This window comes from Lemur catta, chromosome 14 (assembly GCF_020740605.2).
Source record: "Lemur catta isolate mLemCat1 chromosome 14, mLemCat1.pri, whole genome shotgun sequence".
In the NCBI taxonomy this organism is placed as follows: domain Eukaryota; kingdom Metazoa; phylum Chordata; class Mammalia; order Primates; family Lemuridae; genus Lemur; species Lemur catta.
The window spans coordinates 46,730,442-46,749,734 of NC_059141.1; the positions used below are offsets into that span (position 1 = coordinate 46,730,442).

General features: G+C 37.6%; 2 protein-coding genes across 6 annotated transcripts in view; one reads left to right on the forward strand and one right to left on the reverse strand.

Moving 5' to 3' along the window:
• The window catches only part of HERC4 (HECT and RLD domain containing E3 ubiquitin protein ligase 4), a 110,864-nt gene extending 105,381 nt beyond the window's left edge, over window positions 1-5,483 (reverse strand). For 3 of the 5 annotated variants that reach the window (XM_045569248.1, XM_045569251.1, XM_045569247.1), the window contains exons 1-3: window positions 5,128-5,482; window positions 3,758-3,788; window positions 2,990-3,287 (exon numbers count right to left, since the gene is read on the reverse strand). In XM_045569248.1, coding sequence (XP_045425204.1) covers window positions 2,990-3,013 — 24 coding nt within the window. In that variant the 5' untranslated portion in view covers window positions 3,014-3,287; window positions 3,758-3,788; window positions 5,128-5,482. Of the gene's footprint in view, window positions 1-2,989; window positions 3,288-3,757; window positions 3,789-5,127 lie in introns of all 5 variants that reach the window. The other 2 variants (XM_045569245.1, XM_045569246.1) reach the window with 2 other exon arrangements.
• A 12,478-nt stretch (window positions 5,484-17,961) lies between these two features.
• The window catches only part of MYPN (myopalladin), a 94,630-nt gene continuing 93,298 nt past the window's right edge, over window positions 17,962-19,293 (forward strand). Inside the window, exon 1 of the mRNA XM_045567991.1 lies at window positions 17,962-18,015. The gene's annotated coding sequence lies outside the window, so the exon portion shown is untranslated. The remainder of the gene's footprint in view (window positions 18,016-19,293) is intronic.

The following is a 19,293-nucleotide window of genomic DNA, read 5'->3' on the forward strand; positions in this document are numbered from 1 at the left end:
TTAAATGGACTGGTCTAGTATGCTGAAGATTAAATATATTTACTTGTTAGATATGAATTAACAAATTGAGACACTAGTTTAAAAATGTATATAGAAAGTTCTTAGGAAGAAAAAATACATGAAAGTGAAATTAGGCATTCATGTCTCCACTTCTGGAAATAATTCAGAAAGAGCTAGTAATGACAGCAAAGAGCATACATATACAAGAAAACAGAGATAAACATGAACATAATCTGCACTCTTGGTATTAATATAATAAACGAAATCAGTTAAACCATTGTGGTTTCTAAAATGTCCAGAACAGAAATCCTCTTCGAATAGGCCACAGGTTTAAATCTATTTGCTACACCTTAAGGCCAAGTCCTCCAGTAGGTTATCATGACTCTCAAGAGTAACTTATCCCTAATAAGACCACCTCTTTCTCTTTCATTCCTTATTAGTTATAGAATATTTATTATGTTTATAAAGCCAATGTATATAAAGAAACAATTCTTAGTTCCCTCCTTTCTGCCTGTTTTCTTTCTGACACATCTTTAAAGCTCTGATGAAATAAACTATGTTTATTACACCATCCTAGAAATACAACCAACTCACTCAATTACCAGAAGACTTTAAAACCAATTAAATAAGATTCAGCAACTCCTTGCCTTCTAATCCAATCCTCGAACTCACAAATTTAAAAAAGGGTTAGGGAAGGGGCACATTTAAATCATTAAGAAATTATTCCAAATAGAAATAATTTTAGTTAAAAATATGATTAAAATTTACCACTCAAGCATCTTAAGACTGAGGTTAAAAGATGAAGTCCCTATCTGAGCAACTATCTCTCTTTAAACTTCTGCTTTCTCCTACCTCTGAAACCTAGGGTCACGTCAATATGGCATCAAACCAGTACTTCTGATAATAAAAAGCTTTTCTCAGTATCAGGACCCTCCCTTCTATAAAACTAAGCAATTCTAGCACCAAACTTATTTTCTGGCTGTTTGTGAGATAACCAATAGAATTAAACTTAAGCCTTCATTTTTCTCCCAGAAATCTTATTTTAATTCTATCCCGAAATGACATTTCCCATCATTTCAATTCCCTAGGCTCAAAGGCACATCATGTCAAATTTCAATTCTCTGCAGTTGTTTCACTTATGTACATCTTAACTCCCAACCCAGGCTCTAAATTTGTCAAAGACAACATTCATGCCTGTCATTTTTCTCTTCCACAGACTGTGGTGTATCCTGGACAACACTGTGGCAATCCTAAAGAGGTATCATAAGTTAGGGAAATCCACCCTCTCAACTTTATATTACCAAATAATGCTTCCAGGATGAATCAATAGGGTGATACAGATGTCACAATGCAATCATCACAATGTCAACATGACCACGAAGAAACCTATCCTGTCTAGCTAGGTTTCTTAGACTCTCACCTATAGAATTAGAAGCTGTTCCAGGCACTATAATCATTACACTATTACACAGTGTCTACTTTTGTCCTGGACACTGAACAGGTATTTAATAACATTTAAAAATTTTAAACCTTAGTAAACTTCAGCAACTATATTGATAATTCCTATGTGCTGGCTTTTTACTCTCTACTTGTCCCACAGTCTTTCAAAAATTACTAAAGCAATAGAGATGCTCAGTTATTTCTATGGGGCATGTTAAGTACAACAATTAGCAGCGGCCCCAAAACCATGAAAATCTCAACCTGATGCAGTACTCTAAGCTAAGCAAACATATCAAAGGGTCCATCTGCCTCTAAAGCAGAGATAACAATTAAATGCTTATCAGTAAATTACCATTCATTTCTACCAATATGACCACCTCAACACCTGAGATTATGAAAATCTGGTAAGAATCTATAAAATATTTTCAGTGAGGTAGAGTACAAGAAAGCTGCCATTTACCTTGAGTTCTGCAGTAATTAAACCTGTCAATTAAGGTAAAAGAAAGGAGATTAAGACCCTAACCACAAAGAAAGAATGAAAACTATACAGCATTTGCAAGTTACAAAAGTGAGGTTTGGCATGGCAGTGAAATGGTATGAAAGATGAAACATGTCTTAATTTAATGCCTGAATATTTTATATCTACATTAATCTCTCAAAAGTAGACTAACAATAGAAACCACTTAAATGAACTGATAAAGAAAAATAACTGCCACAGAAAATATTTAAGTGCCATTATTGTTAAAATTGAAACAAACCGTAAGTCAGTATAGGTGCAGTCTCACCTGAATTTGCCATCTTAAATTATTAACTTTGAGTTACCACAATTGAAAACAAAACTCACATAACAATGACATTCCTAAATGTGGTAATGTCTGATTTTAAAATACCAGGAAAACAGAACATGAAATGTGATCAAATTCCTCAAAATTCTCATTACCCTACAGATTATTTTAAATTTTGCTTGTATGGCTACCGCAAAATCAGAATACCTCATACTCACAAAATCTGAATTTAATTGCTAGTGCTACTAGTAGAAAGTAGGAGATTAGGGGAATAAAACATATTTCTAACTAAACCAAATAAAATTATATATTTAAAATACTATGATAGAGGGATAAATAAAAGAATTAAGATATAGTTTAGGCAAGTAAGTCAAAGTAAAAAGACATATGGAAAACACCGAGTAAATCATGCATTTAAAATCTGTTCAAGATGGCTGAACAGAATTTATTAAAGAGAACCTACAAACAATATACTCTATACCTTTATACTGTCCACCAAAGAAGGTCTATACACTGCAGGCTGTTTTTTCCTATTGTTTTACATAGCCACAAAATAAGGGTTTATAATAGCAGAACAAACAAACAAAAAAACACACAAAATAAAGTTCTTAGAAACATGCAAATGTAAAGGATATATTTAACACCTACTTTGCTTTTAAACTTTGATAAAGAATATACACTTAGGACTAGAGAAATTATATGATACTTCAAACTGAAAATGATATAATTATTAGAAATAACAAATAAAAACATTTTCGACTTACCCGGTTTCTTTCTGGATTTTTCATGACCTAGCTGTCCTAGATCATTACATCCACATGTGTACACTGTTCCGTCATCCAAAACAAATACAGTATGTCTGAGTCCACATCCTACATCTCGGACCTTTTTATGTATAAAAAAGTCACTTTTTCTGGGCTCTAGTACAATTTCTTCATCAATTCCACCCAAACCTAGCTGTCCAAAGGATGCATTTCCCCAGCACAACATGCTTATTATTTTGGTCTTCCAGTTTCAATAAAAAATCTTCTGAAACACTGGAAAGTTGGAGGTACCCTATGTCTGAGGAAACAGAAAAAAGTTAATATGACTTCAAAGGAAAAAGGATGTATAATTACTCTTCCAAGTGCTAGGCTACAATAACTGCTACATAGTAAACATTAAATGTATTTTATAACATGCTACATATCATTCTGTTTCAAAAACGAATCAGTTGTATTTTTTTAATTCATCATACAGAAATGTTTGGAAAAACATCACTGTGATGCTCTGCAAAATTTAAAACATTAATCATCTTTGACTTTTTGCTATCTTGTGGCAAACTGAACTAATGGAAATAATAAGTATCTTGATGAAATTAATCAGATTTTTTTTACTTTTTGCGGGAAAAACTTTTTACGGGAATAAGAAACAAGACACCTTTCTATCGCCCAAAAAATCAAGTATACACAGTGAAAAATATAGCTAACTGCAGAAATATAACCTTGCAATCTCCCTCAAATCCTAATATAATTAAACCTTCTAATACCTACCTCCACATCAACAGAAAATTGAAGTTCTTATCTGTAACAGAAATAAAACCAATAATGGAAATTTTTAAAAATATCCTAGAATTTAAATTACTCTTCCAATTATTCATACTAATAGGCCAAAGAGAAAATTAGGATTCTCTTATCCAGCCATAATCTTAAAACATCACCTCCACTATAGCCTTTGTAATATCCTTTCTATTATAATAAACCAGTAAACATTAAAAAAAACAGAAAAACAATCACCTCCATAGATCCTATTTTACAAATCAAAACATTAATATTACAACCTCACTACTAATTAAATCAATGTGTGTAATTATAATACAGAAAAAATGTGCAGTTTAAATAGTAAGACTCTCCCCAAAATTCAACATTTTCTATTACAAGTGGTAACTGTGACTAAAAACATCTCTCCTGGGCAATCTATATACCTCTGAGGCAATTATTTGAAGATGAAAAAAAAATTTGCAAATAATCCCAGCACTGCTGATTTTTCAAGAATAGGAATGGGGGCTGGGACACCAGTAGTTTGATGGCGAAATCTGTAGAACTTTCCAGTACACTATTTCTTCGCTTGTTAAAAAAGACAAAAATAACAATCAGAGTCCACCTCTTCTAAACCTACATAGATTTTTTAACACATCGCGTTACCAAATAACTATTACAGGGAGTCAGCCTTATTCTTGTAGTAGTCACTCACACTCCTTACATAGAACCTGCGAAGTTTCAAAACCGAATTTTCCTATGTTTAGGCCAGTAAGTGCCCAAACCCATTCCACAACCCATCCATTAACAGGTTTGATTTCATTCTTTTGGGGCATCAGAACTCGATAGTTCCCGAGAGTTCTGCATTGTCTCCCATATATACATTTTTTTTTCTTTAATTAGAAGAGGACAGGAAAACACCCAGTATTTCCACGCTCGAGGTTTAACCATTCTTTTCTTTAAAAAAGTCAGAAAGCGTCCTCTCGCCAGCAACAGGTAGGGGATGAGAAGCAGCTTAGTCCCGTCTTTCCCTGAACATGCACCCAGATCAGCTCAGTGGGACCGGGGAAGAGAAACCATCTGCACACACCCAACCTCGCGGCCAAGCAGACAACTACGGCAGCCGCCCGCTGGCAGCAGCCGCAGAGGCCGGCAGACCAGGCTTGGCACCCCACGGCCTCAACCGGAGGGAGGCTCTTCCCCAGGGAGGTGCGACATTCCAGCTCCCGGACCAGAGAGGACCCTAGCCTCGCCCCCCGCCCCTCACCCCCAGGAAACGCTGAGAAAGCGCCCTGCGCCAGGCTGGCCTGTATCCGCCCAACCAAGCCTGCCCCCTTCCCTAACGCCATCGCACGCCCCCGAAGCCTCCGGGGGCAACGACTCACCCGGCCTCTCAGGGCAGGGGAAGCCCAAGGCGACAGGGGGCGGCCCCTCCCCAGAGAGTGAGGCAGCACGGCTGCTGAAACGGGTCTTCAACTCCTGGGACCCTCCTCCTTCAGCTAGTGGCGGCGATCTCCAGGGCTTCTCCGGCGTCTGTGCCGCTGCTCCGCTGCTCCCCTCCCGGCCCCTGTGAAACTTTACCGGGTTCCTCAGAGGAAAGCAGCCGCCACCGCTGTCCAGTGCAGAGACAGCCGTCAGCGACCCGGATGAAGCGGGAGGATAAGCACGGGAGGCGAGCGGGGCGGAGAGCGCGAGGGGTGGGGAGAGTTGGGGAAGAGACTGGGGAGGAGAAGGGAGAGAGGGAGGTGGCTACGTGAGGGAGGGGGGAGGGGGTAGCCGGAAGTGAACCGCGGAGCACGCGCGGGAGCCCGCCCACTTCCCGGCCCGCGCGCCTGCGCCAGAATCCTCCCAGGGCACATCGACCCCCAGCGCTTGCGCAGTGTGCTGCTTTGCGTTGCTTTAAGAGGGAAACGCCAACTACAGAAGTTGGAGTTTGCGAAGACAAGCGAAGAAAGTGTTAACGTGTTTTTAACAACGCCTTGGCGTGCCCAGGGCCTTTTAATGAAGAAAAAAACTTTTTATTGGTTGTATTTCTGTTCATGGGTTTTAGCTTTTTTAATATTTTACTCTCCCTTCTCCTAAGGAGATTTTGAAGTAGCAGGTGAAATTCACAAATATGGATATAAAGACAGGTGAATACTTTTATCCTTTAGCTTCAACTGAAGCTAATCTGAGGATGTGAGCTATATTAATAGCAATGGCTGAAGCTACTTGCGGTAAATGTCAACCCCAGTTTAGATTCCTGATGAAGTATTGGCTCCCTTCACTTTCTGCACTCCCCTGGAAGATAAGCTTAAATTGCAGCACCTCGTTCCATCAGAGACAATTAAGTAATGCATATGGCTGCAGTCTCTGCTTCGTAAAAACAAAGTCTGTTTCCTAGGCCAGTGTTAACATGATCTCTAAATATGCAGGAGAACGTGGAATAACGCATTTTTGAAATTTTAGACGTTGGTAGAACCTGTGACTTTGGAGTGAATGTTGAGAACCTAGAAGGAATTTCACAATAGGCCACGTTTCTTTGTCTCCAACTGAAAAATATATTTCAGATTAAGAAGTACTTGTGCTAGAATATGTTTAAGTGTGTGTATTAGAGTTGTAACAAATTACCACAAATTGGGTGGCTTAAAACAAAAGAAATTTATTGTCTCACAGTTCTGAAGGCCAAAAGTCCGAAACTGAGGACGCAGCAGGGTCAATTCCCTCTTGGGGGTCTCAGAGAGAGAATCTTTTCCAAGCCTCTCCTAGGTTCTGGAGGTTGCCGGCACTCCTTATAGTAGCATCACTCTAATTTTTGCCATCACCTTCACCTGGTGTTTTCCCTGTGTGGCTGTCTCTAAATGTTCCTGTTATAAGGACACCACTCATTGGATTAAGACCCACCCTCATCCATTATGACCGTATCTTAACATGATTACATCTGCAAAGAATTTATTTCCACATAAGGTCACAGTCACAGTACTGGGGGTTAGGACTTTAACATACCTTTTTGGGAGACCAAATTCAACCTGCAATAGTATGTTATAAGTGTAAAAAGAAATAAGTGTAAAAATGACAAGATGTTTAAGCAAAGAAAGCATAATTTCAACATTATAAATGGTAGGAATGCCTACAAACATACTTTATTCTTATTTTGACAGCTTCATTGCTCTTGTAGGGCTTTTGCTTGTCTTTTAACCTTAAGGACTTGTTGCCTCAGAATGTATCATTAAAAGGAAAGTTATGAAATTCAGGATCTTTAAGATATGCACATGCTGCTACAACAAGTAAACATTAAAATTTGAGTGGCTTAACATAATAAAAGTGTATTTTTTACCTTTCTAACAGACCAAGCGATTATTCCTAATGAGTAGAAACTGAGTTCCAGGGCCTTGGGGAGATGGAGGCAAGGGGAGTTTCTTAAAACCCTTGTCTGTGAAATACCATTTGTCACTGCATTTACAAGATAACATTAGCAAGAACCACACACCTAGAAACAAGGGTGCTGGAAACATAGTCTCTGAGTTCCCAAGTACTATTAATACTTTCTACTATGGAAGGGAGAGCATGAATTGGTGGACAGCCGTCTCTGCCGCATGTATGCATGTCTGTCTGGAATATTTTTAAAGATAGCTCTTGCTTACAGAAAGTGGAATGGACATTTCTGGATGTTCCTTTTAACCTCCTAAGTCTGTGAAACTGTTGTGTAAGATCTTATAAAATAGGCTGTGGTTATCTTTTAGGTGAAACAAGTATAGGATCACAAGATTGTTAGCATAATGTAAATGTGCTGTATAAAAGCAGCATGAGATTGGTGAGTATGGCCTCTGGTGCTGGTTTATCTGGGTTCAGAGCCTAAGCCTACAGCTCACCTCAGACCTCTGTCCTTCTATCCACCAGAACACACAGACATTTACTAATGGTCTGTTTTGTAGAATATTACATCTCAGCCATAATTTTTATAATTATGCTAATAATCTATATATCACTGGGTTGTTGCAAGGACTTAGTAAAGTAAAAAAAATATATATGCAGGACCTTGTTCATGGCAAGAGTTTCTTAAGTGTTAACTTTTACTATTACTAGTATAATTTCTCCTGGACTACTAGTAAGAGAACATTTGGGAAAGCAGTCCTTATCACCAGAAATAAAATAGTTTTAGTTTAGAACAAAAGTAAAGTATTTTTTACCTGTTTTTATTCAAGAAAATAATGCTCAGACTGTCGAGAGACCGCTAAAAGAAGTATTCATTCTTGTCCCACTCTTCTCCTTGCTCCCTTCCATCCAGCTATACTGCTCCTGCTGGATCTCACCTCATTTCTGCCATTCGGGTCTCTACTTATGTCACCTCTCCAGTCTTCCCTAACCACCCTATCCAAAAACCCAGCCCCTCATTCCCTATCATCTTATCCTGCTTTATTTTTCTTCATATCCATTATCACAACCTGACATTTTATTATATATAAACATATAATGTTTATTATATAATATATAAAAATAAGAAAATAGATATGCAATTGTATACAATCTATTTATATATTACATAAATAGATATATAACTTTGTCTCCTCCATTAGAATGAAAATCCCATAAAGGCAGGAATTTTGCCTTTTTTGTTCCATGTTCTCTCCCACAGTATCTTCAACAGTTCCCGACCCATAGCTTGTGCTCAGAACATATTTATTGAATTAATTAATTAATGGTGCTGACAGCATTATAAATTATCTTAACTTCTTTTTTTTCCACTCTGTCTCCTGGACTAGAGTGCTATGGCATGATCATAGCTCACTGCAGCCTCAAACTGTTGGACCTAAGCAATCCTCCTGCTTCAGCCTCCTGAATTGCTGGGGCTACAGGTGTGTGCCACCATGTCTGGCTAATTTGTCTATTTTTTGTAGAGACGAGGTCTTGCTCTTGCTCAGGCTGGTCTCAAACAACTGACCTCAAGCAATCCTCCTACTTCAGCCTCCCAAAGTACCAGGATTAGAGGTGTAAGCCGCTGCGCCCAGCCTATCATGATCTTTTGATAAATTTGGTGATATATTTTGAGCCAGTAAATTTTACTTAATAATAGTTAATAATAATAGCAATATTTATTGTGAGACATTACACTAAACTATTTATCTGTATTATATTACTTCTGGATTCTGTCCTAAAGAAATACAAGATACATTCAACAAATCTTTATTGGACACCTACTATGTGACACCCTCCCAATTCTAGGATAGATAAAAACAAGAAGGCAGGCAAATAAAAGTATGAACAAGATTTTTATTGTAGTGTTATTTCCAAAGCAACCTAAGTTCTAACAATGAGGAAATGGGTATTGATATGTGGCTGGTAAAATTATGACTTGGAAGACTGTAAAATGTCCATGACACAATAGTAAAGTTTTTTTTTTTTAAAGCAGGATACAAAATTGTATGTGTCCTACTTGTAGCCATGTTTAAAAAGGATGGAAAAGAAATGTAACAAAATACTAGAAATTGTTATGTGAGAGTGTTAGAATTTGGAGCAATTTTTTTCTCTTCTCTATTTTCCAAATTTCTATAAATAGTATTAATCTTATGGTTTTCAAAGTTGCAGATAAGAAAAATCTTACTTGCTTCCAAAATAGAAAACCTTGAAAGTATAGAGATGCGTAATTACAATTATTCATATAATCTAAAACTAAATACACAACTCTAATCAAGTCTTCCTTTTTTGCAAACTATGTATGTTTATATATTAAGTCAAGATAGTAATTCTTCTATGAAATTTTTAAAATATTGAGTGCCAGGAGGATCTCATTTTATGAGTTATATACTGAATTATTTGGCTCTTTTAAGTGAATTAGAAGTTTCTATTTTGGTAAACATTGCTTTTGGAGATGGCAAACATTTTAGGGCAATGTGTCTTGGAATGCCAATTTGAGTTCATCTGTGTCACTGAAAGGATTATCTCTCAATTTTCTTCTGATGTTTGTATTTAATTTTCCGGGGCTGTTGTAATAAATTACCACAAATTAGGTGGCTTAAAACAATGGAAATTTATTTTCTCACAGTTCTGGAGGCCAGAAGTTCAAAATTAAGGTGTCAGTAGTATCACACTTTCTCCAAAGATTTTAGGAAGAATTCTTTCTTGCTTCTAGCTTTTGGTGGCTCCTGGTGTTCTTTGGCTTGAGGCAGCATAACTCCAGCCTGAACCGCTGTCTTCGAGTGGCCTCCTTCTCTTTGTTTATGTGATCTCCCTCTCCTTTCTTTTATGAAAACACCAGCCATTGGATCTATATCCAGCCCATCTAATCTATATCCACACATAATTACATCTCTAGAGCCATAATTTGATTACATTTGCAAAGACATTACAGTCAGGAATTGCTTAACAATTGGGAATACATACCAAGAAATGCATTGTTAGGTGATTTCGTCATTGTGCAAACACCGTGGAGTGTACTTATGCAAACCTGGACGATATAGCCCATTACAAACCTAGGCTATGTGGCGTAACCTATTCCTTCTAGGCTACAAACCTGTGCAGTGTGTTACTGTACTGACTACTGTAGGCAGTTGTAACACAGTGGTAAATATTTGTGTATCTAAACATATCTAAACATAGAAAAGGTACAGTAAAAATACTGTATTATCTTATGGGACCACCAACAAACATACAGTCCATTCTTGAATGGAATGACTGTATTTGGCTTATGACTGTATTTAGAAATAAGGTCAGATACTGAAGTTCCAGATAGACATGAATTTTTGGGAGACACTGTTCAATCCACTGCAATCCTTTATCAAGAAGTCGTAACTGTTCTTCCTTTATCCTAATTTTCTGTAACCTTCATGTGACTTGCAACTACTTTATGGATTACTCCTGGTAACCTATGGGATAACATGTATTTTAAAACTTTTTCAGAGGAGCAAAAAACCAACATTATCTATCTACCGGCTGCCTGTGGATAATCCTATTAGCCTGGAATTCTGGACATTTGTTAAGTACATGTTGTTCTACCATGTTCATTTTCCTCTCATTGACATCACAGTTCTTCCTACCATAAAGTCTGTTTTCCCATTCACCTTTTCACTATCCTTTCACATTTTACACTTCTTTCTTGCTTTCTTCTAATTGAATATTAGAGACTGTGGACATAGTCCAAATAAACCTCTGGCTTCAAGGATATTAAGCAAGACCACATGAATCAGCAAGTATTTGTGGAGCACTTACGTGGGACCAGGAACTCTGTTAGGTTCTGGGCAATAAAAAGGTTCTTGACTTCAAGGAACTCTAATCAATGAGACACAAAAACCAACAATTACAGTATAGTGAAGAAAGTTCTATTAATATAATAATAAGGATGTATGGCAAATGTAATCATTTTTGGTAAGTTTTGAAAGGACAGAATGTTACTGTCTAAAAGAATTTGTCACCAGTTGTAACCAAATAATAGATTCTACTTTGAGTGGGCAACTGCTTTCCAAGTTAGGGCCTTTCAATCAAGCAGTTGTATGGCCATGCCTTGTTTGGTTCCTCAGTGAGTCCCTCCATCTGGAGAGATCCCCTCTTTTTATCCTCTGTCTTAAAAGGCTTCATCTCTTCTCCTTGGTCGTTGGCCTAGCATTATGGCTTCAGCCTGAAACATGCACCAGGCAGTCAAATCTTTTACCAGATTTATTCAACAAGTCTTTACTGAGCACCTACTCTGTGCTGCCCACCCAATTCTAGTAGAGAGATAGACAAAAACAAGTAGGGAGGCATAATAAAGTATTTCAAGTTGTAATAAATACAAACAAGGGGTAGAGATGGAGAAGAGTGAATCCTTGAAATAGGATGGTTAGTGAAGGCCTTGACGGAAGAGCTGCAATTAAAACTGAAAACAAAGGAGGAGAAGGATCAAGCCCTGAAACATTCTAGGTGGAGGGAGCAAAGTAAAGCCCTTGAAGCAGGAAAGAATTTGACATTTTCCAGGAACTGAAGGAAAATTAGTATAGATGAAGCACAGGGATACCAGATATATTTAGAGACAGGCAGAGGCTAGATCAAATAGAAGACATTAAGGAGTTTAGTTTTATTCCAAGCACTTACTACTCAAGACTTTTAAGCCAGGAGAGAGGGGTAGGGATCATATGTGCTAAGAAAAAGACTACTTTTGCTACTGAACTGGACAGGATTGCTGGGTTAGGAGAGAAAATGGAGGAAAATAGATTACTTAGGAAGCTTTTGCAATGGTCCAAATGAAAGATGATAACAGTGGGGACTAAGGTAGTGGTGGTAGAGATGAAGTGAAGTGGTAGATTTAAAACATACTTTGGGAATAGGATTAACAGGATTGTGATAGGTGGTTTGTAGGGCATTAGAAAACATGAGGAATGCTGAGTCACTGGTAGTTTTCTGACTTGAGCAACTGGGTAAATAGTCATGACATTTACAAAAATGAGAATGGCTGTTGAGGGAAGTGGAAAGAGGACAGGTTTTCACTAGGAAAAATCAAATGTTCTGTTTTGACCTTAAATTTGAAAAATTGAGAGTGTGTTTCTGTATTAGTCTGCTAGGGCTGCTATAACAAAATACCACAAACTGGTGGCTTGAATAACAGAAACTTACTTTCTTATAGTTCTGGAGGCCACAGGTCTAACATCAAGGTGCCAGTGGATTTGGTTTCTTCTGAGACCCCTCTCCTTGACTTGTAGATGGCCACCTCCTTACTGTGTGTTCTCATGGTCTTCCCTTGGTCTGTGTGTTCTCTGTGTCCTACACTCCTCTTCCTATAAAGTTGTGTTGGACTAGTGCTCACCATATGACATTTTACTTTACTTCTTTAAAGGACCTATCTCCAAATACAGTCACGTTCTGAGGTACGGGGGGTTAGAAGTTCAGCATATGAATCCCAAGGGTAGTGGAGGACAAAATTCATCCCACAGAAGTTTCTTTCTTTATTCTGAGTTGCATTATAGAAAGTCCTTTTTCAAAGCTAGGTGCGGTGGTGCACACCTGTAGTCCCAGCACTTTGGGAGGCTGAGGCAGGAGGTTGGCTTGAGCCCAGAAGTTTGAGGCTGGGTGACTGAGCAAGACCCTGTCATAAAAGAAAGGAAGAGAAGAAGGGAGGGAGAGACAGAGAGAGGGAAAGAGAGAGAGAAAGAAAGGAAGGAAAGGAAAGGAAAGAAAAGAAAAGAGAGAGAGAGAGAGAGAGAGGGAGAAAGAAAAAGAAAAAGAAAAGGAGGGAGGGAGGGAGGGAGGAAGGAAGGAAGGAAGGGAGGGAGGGAGAGAGGGAGGGAGGGAGGGGAAAGAAAAAAGAAAGCAAAGAAAGTCCTTTTTCTGTTGTCCTAAGTGGGTATGGACCTGTCCTGGAAACGACTGAGGTGGAAGAAATAACTCTACTGCTACATAAATGAAACAGCAGAGAGGAAAATGTGGCCCTTCTTTCTAATAGATGCAAATGAAACAATTTTACTGACAATATTGTATGTTATAGAATATGCCATGTAATGTACACATAAAGAATAATAATTCTAGGTATTTATTATAGGAATCCTTCTCAACTTTCACCCTCACAGTTATCCCAACCTCCTTTCCAACTCCAAATTTACATTCTGGCTTGTTTCCTTCTCAGTATGTTTGTATCATCAATGCCAGAAACATTTTTAAATGCTCTGTTTTTATAACTATGTGATTTGTTTGTGTTTGTTTTCCATCTTCTAATGACAAGAATTCCAACAACATGCAAACAGGCATAAACTTGAAAAATCACATGTAATGTGGCCCTTGACCAGTATGTGGGGATGTGTTCATGCATTTGAAATTCTAGTGCGTTAACTTCAGTTACTACTCTTTCTTGACAGATAAACTTTTTAAACTGCCCTGCTGTTTGTGGCAGTGAGGAAAAAAATTGTGTTTGGAAACAAAGACATAACTGCATGATAAACTATGCTTTAAAATTAACTTTAAACCACAGCAATCATAAGGTGAATATTCTGTGACTGCTAATTAATAATGAGAATCACCAAAGTATGATAATACAGTATGAAATGTGATATCCATACCTACATGAAGCTTTTAAATCTATGTTTTTTTCTTTTAAACAGAGTTAAAATAGCAATGAGGAGAAGTAATATCAACTACTAGAGCTTATCAGTCATAGTTTTAGGTAGCAAATTGAACTATTTTGTTGCTACTGATTTTAAAGGGTCTTGTAAAGATATTCGAGGTTGGAAAGTTCTAATTTAGCTGTCAGAAATATGAAATCTGGGAAGAATATTTATATTTATTTTTAAATTGTATGCCTCACTGCCCTCAAATAGGACTAACATTAATTGTTACTGTAGATCTTTGTCAAATTAACAGTACTGCTTCTTTGAATAGTGATTAGCCAGAGCATGAATATCTTCATCTGTTGAGTAACATTACTTTGAAAGTAATGTTGTAAAGGAGACAGCCTTGCTAAACATCTTATTTTAGTATCACTTTTTATAATGGGAACTGACAAACACATTTCAGATTCTTAATGAGGCATTAAAATTTTTATGAAAGCAACACAGAGCATCACAAAAGTAAGGAGACAGAAAAGCTTTTTACCCTCTTCCCCCAAATTCCTTATGTTTATAGAACTAATTGTTGGTCGCCTTTAGCATACAGATAACTTTTATGCACATGGATTGCAAATTTTTAAAAAGTGTCTACCGCTACTCATGCTTCTTTTGGAAAAATGAAAAAGATTGTCCTAATAGTTGGTATCCAGAAATAAATACAAAACACTGACATTTTTATGGGCACATTTTCATTAGAGTTTGAAAAATGTGTTCTTATAATCTCAATGTAAGATCCGATAGCCTAAAAGAACAGTTGAGCAGTGGTGACTAGGAAGGACAGAGTGTTCCTAGAAGACAAATTATAGCTGCCGCCTCCACATTGCCTAAATACAGTTTAACCATATTAAAATGACAGAAATGTTTGTCTAAGAAAAATATCATGCAGCTCAAGATGCTGTTTTACCTATTTAAAAAAAAAAGCCAAACAAGAAAAATTACTCTTTGTAAACATGGGATCTTAAGAAGTGAATTGAAGTGTGTGCTGTTCACTTACCACAAACAACAACTTCATCTGTTCAGTCTTTAAAAGGAAGCATTGGCTGGGCGCAGTGGCTCACGCCTGTAATCCTAGCACTCTGGGAGGCCAAGGCAGGTGGATTGTTTGAACTCAGGAGTTCGAGACCAGCCTAAGAAAGAGCAAAACCCCGTCTCTACTAAAAATAGAAAGAAATTAGCTGGACAACTAAAAATATATAGAAAAAATTAGCTGGGCATGGTGGCGCATGCCTGTAGTCCCAGCTACATGGGAGGCTGAGGCAGAAGGATTGCTTGAGCCCAGGAGTTTGACGTTGCTGTGAGCTAGGCTGACACCATGGCACTCTAGCCAGGGCAACAGAGTGAGACTCTGTCTCAAATAAAGAAATAAATAAAGAAAAGGAAGCATTACCCAGCAAGCTAACTTTCAAAGAGCAGCTTTCAAACTGCTTCCATTCCCAAGCTCTGTAGAATTGTTCTTAGTGTTGAAAGATTGCCTAATCAGAGAATATAATTATATTCTAATTAATCTATGATAAGGGTGAAACATCATCCTTCTCTAATTCAGTTACAAATAGAGAGACTGGATAAAAGTATTCAGTGTAAAACTCTTCTGTTTTAAATTTAAATTTGCTTAGTGTAGGGAGCTCCCATTTTAAAAAATTAAAATAACTTTTATTTGAAATATTAATGCTTATTGTTAAACAATTCAGTAAAGAAGAAAATAACTATAAGAAATACTACCCCAAGAGATACATACTAACATTATATTAAACAATATTCCAATATTTTTCCATACTCCAAAGTATATTGTGCACATATAAAGGTCAATATAATTTTATCCAATGGATCGTGGAGTTTTATAACCTATTTTTACTCAATAAGGTGCTAAGGACCTCTTTCCAAGTATTAGGAAGCTTAGTTATATTCATATGGAAGACGTGTCCAGATCATGAACTTACAGGGGCAGTTATCCACAGATATAAAGAAATAATGGACATGTTCAGTCTTATTCAAGTTGAATAAAAATCCTAAGTTGAATGTGTTCAGATGTGCCTTATTTTGTTGATAGTCATCACTTGTGCTTTGAACACCTGGAATGGCTTCTCCAGGTTCTTCAACTCCTTTGGCTCCATGAAATAGCAAACTGGTCAGGGAGATATAAAAGAGAATCTTGAGATGCTGCATAGAGTTTCCATATTGTCTGTTTCACTTGCATACTTATATCCTTTAAGTTAATAAGCAGTTTGTTTGCTTATTCCAATAACACATAAAAACATAATATCTTTGCTTTGGGGCTGTAACTATTTCAAACTTCATTCCTCCTCCGTGGCCTCAGTTCAGGCTATCAGCAATTTTATTATTATTATTTTTATTTTTAAAGACAGGGTCTTACTCTGTTGCCCAGGCAGGAGTGCAGTGGCACAATCATAGCTCACTGCAGCCTCAAATTCCTGGGCTCAAGCCATCTTCCTACCTCAGCCTCCCAAGTAGCTAGGACTATAGGCACACACCACCACTATCATCAGTTTCAGCCTGAATCTCTGCCCTGGCCTGTGGACTACTATAGTATTGCCTCCACACAGCCACTGGAGTAATCTTTCTCAGATGCAGACTTGATCACATCTCCTCAAAATCTTTATCACCTAGGCATTCAAAGTTCTTCATAATCAAGGCTTTCTCCTCCTCTGCAACCTCATCCCAGCTCCCCATTTCTCAAATCACACCTTATCTTTGTTTTATGCACTATAAAATATGCTTTCTCACATCTCCCTACATTTTCATGTTGCTCCTAACCTACTTAGTTTCTCATTTTTCACTACTCATCTTGGGCAGTACTTTCTTTATGAAGACTCACCCTGTCTGTGACAATTAGCACCCTCCTCTCTGGTGCCACATTACAACATAATCAATTGCCTGTCTTCTCTCTCACTAAACTACTAACTCAAGGTCTGGAACTTGGATCTTTCCACCCTTACATCTACAAGAATGAATAAATACAAATTGTTTCATGTTAGTTAAAAGCTCTAGTTAGGGCAGGGTGCAGTGGCTCATGCCTGTAATCCTAACACTCTGGGAGGCCAAGGCAGGAGGATCACTTAAGCTCAAAAGTTCAAGACCAGCCAGAGCAAGAATGAGACTGTGTCCCTACTAAAAGTAGAAAAATTAGCTGGGCGTCATGGCTAATGCCTGTAGTTCCAGCTACTGGGGAGGCTGAGACAGGAGGATCACTTGAGCCAAGGAGTTTCATGTTGCGGTGAGCTACAAAAAAAAAAAAATCTAGTTGGCAAAATTATTATCTTTGATTAATAAGATATAAGAAATAAATTGCTGGAAAATTTGATTTAGCATATGAGAACTTTCAGAACAATGTCTCTAGGGAAAAAGATAATTAAGAAGTCCTCAGTGGAGAAAACTGCAAACATGTACATAGTAAACATCCACTAAATATTTGTCAAGTGAGCAATGAGACTTGTAGTATACATGTATTTATTCCCTCCAGTGCCTAGCAGAGTTCTAGATTCATAGAATCCTCTTAAATCCACTTTTACTGATTAACTGAATGAGTGAATCTATTCATTATTCTTAAAACTCAATTTCAACAGGAATTTATAAGATCTATGTCTTTGAATCTCTCTCTGTATATTGAAATATCTGTGATCACTTTGAAGAAATGGGGCCCTACTTGCCAATTTTTATATTCCAAGGTCTTCACAGAAGATAGTGGAAGTTTAATAAATCTGTTGTTAAGATTTTATCAGTGAAATACATGTTTCCTTTGGTCATGATTGTATCCCAGTGACTTAGAACAACATCTGTCCACTGTAGGAGCCTAGTAAATATTTGTTAGGTAAACATGATTTTGGAAATCTTGCTACAGACAGATATAACTAAAATCTAATGTGAAAAGTTTTCCTTGGTCTCTTGGGTTTAGGAATAAATGCAGGTCAGAGTAGGCATAATTCTGAAAAATGTTTAATTTTTTCAGAGGTGGGTACGGGGAAGAGAAGGGAGAGAAGTTGAAAACAAACAAGTGAGGCTCTCAGGAGAAAATAGCTCCGCTGCAGAGGGGAACCACATGCTCTGATACCCATGGCAGCCGCCTGAGGAAGCAGCCTAAAATTAGCAGGATGGGCAAGCCCAGGAAGGGAAAGCCATGGCAGCCTTCCCTGCCTTCAGCAAGTGAGGTGAGGGGCCAGGAGTCCCAGCCGGAACACTCCTTACCCTTTGGAGCAGCACTGCTGTTTGTGCCAGGTAAGACCTTCCCTCAAAACTCATCTTGGGAGGTGAAGCAAGAGATTTAAGGGGATATCCAGATAATTTAAATATTTAATGTTGCCCAGTAAAGAGGTGCCTCCAGGAATCTAATGATTAAAAGAGCAATAAAAGTATGCTTATATCCATCCTTACCCAAGGTATTTATCTGAACCATTCATTCTCACTTTATTGAATTGGGGCTCCCTGGGTGCTACTTTTTTCAAGTGTTAATGAGGGGAGGGTGTCCTAGAAAATCTGTAAAAGCATGTGGGAAGAGAAATGATGAAAGGGCATTGTGGAGTGATGTAAAGAAAGGGATGGGATACTGCAGAGCCAGAAAGGAAAGATTAGAGATAATACAAATAGAACTCTATGGGCAACAGTTTGCTTTTTTCATGAATGAAGCACAGGGCAGCTGAGCCGATTGAGGACAGACAACAGAATCCTGGAGGGGACCAGAATTTTCTGTGTTATTGTTTCATAAAGAACTAGATCAGTGAATGATTTTACGTTGCTCATGAGTAATTCCCAGTCAGGATGTTGGTCTGTCACTCTCCATTGTTTCCGTAAGTTCCTGTCTCCTGTACCAGAATTCATTTTTATATTATCAATTACTTTTTAAAGTTATAACTCTTCATTAATGGTAAAACCCTCCAGTGCTATTCAGAGTTTCTCACAGGGTTAATCTGAAGAGATTATACAATTGGATGGTAGAAATTCAGAACTTTTAAAAGTAACAGGTTTATTGAGATATCACTTTCATACAGTACAATTCACCTATTTAAAGTGTACAATTCATGGATTTTGAAATATTTACAGAGCTGTGCAATCATTGCCACATTCAATTTTAGAACATTTCAATCACACCCTTTCCCCAAAAAACCCATATCCAATAGCAGTCACTCCTCTTTTCCTCCAACACCCTCCCACACACAGCCCCAGCCAGGCAGCCACTAGTCTACTTTCTGTTTCTATAGATTTGCCTATTCTAGACATTTTGTATCAATGGAATCATACAATATGTGGTCTTTTGTGAGGTTTTTTTTTTTTTAAATGTGTAGCAAGAGAGAAGAGAAACTTCTGCTGTGGAAGAATCAACTGTTGATTTATCCTAAAGCAGAATTGTCATTACCTCCAGTCTTGTTTTCAGTGAACATCTATAATCCATTACTATGAGATTATTCAGTGACAGTGGTACGGCAATGTTATATATATAATGAAATGATGAAGAAATGCTTTACAGTACTGATGATTTTTATTTAATGATAATCTTGG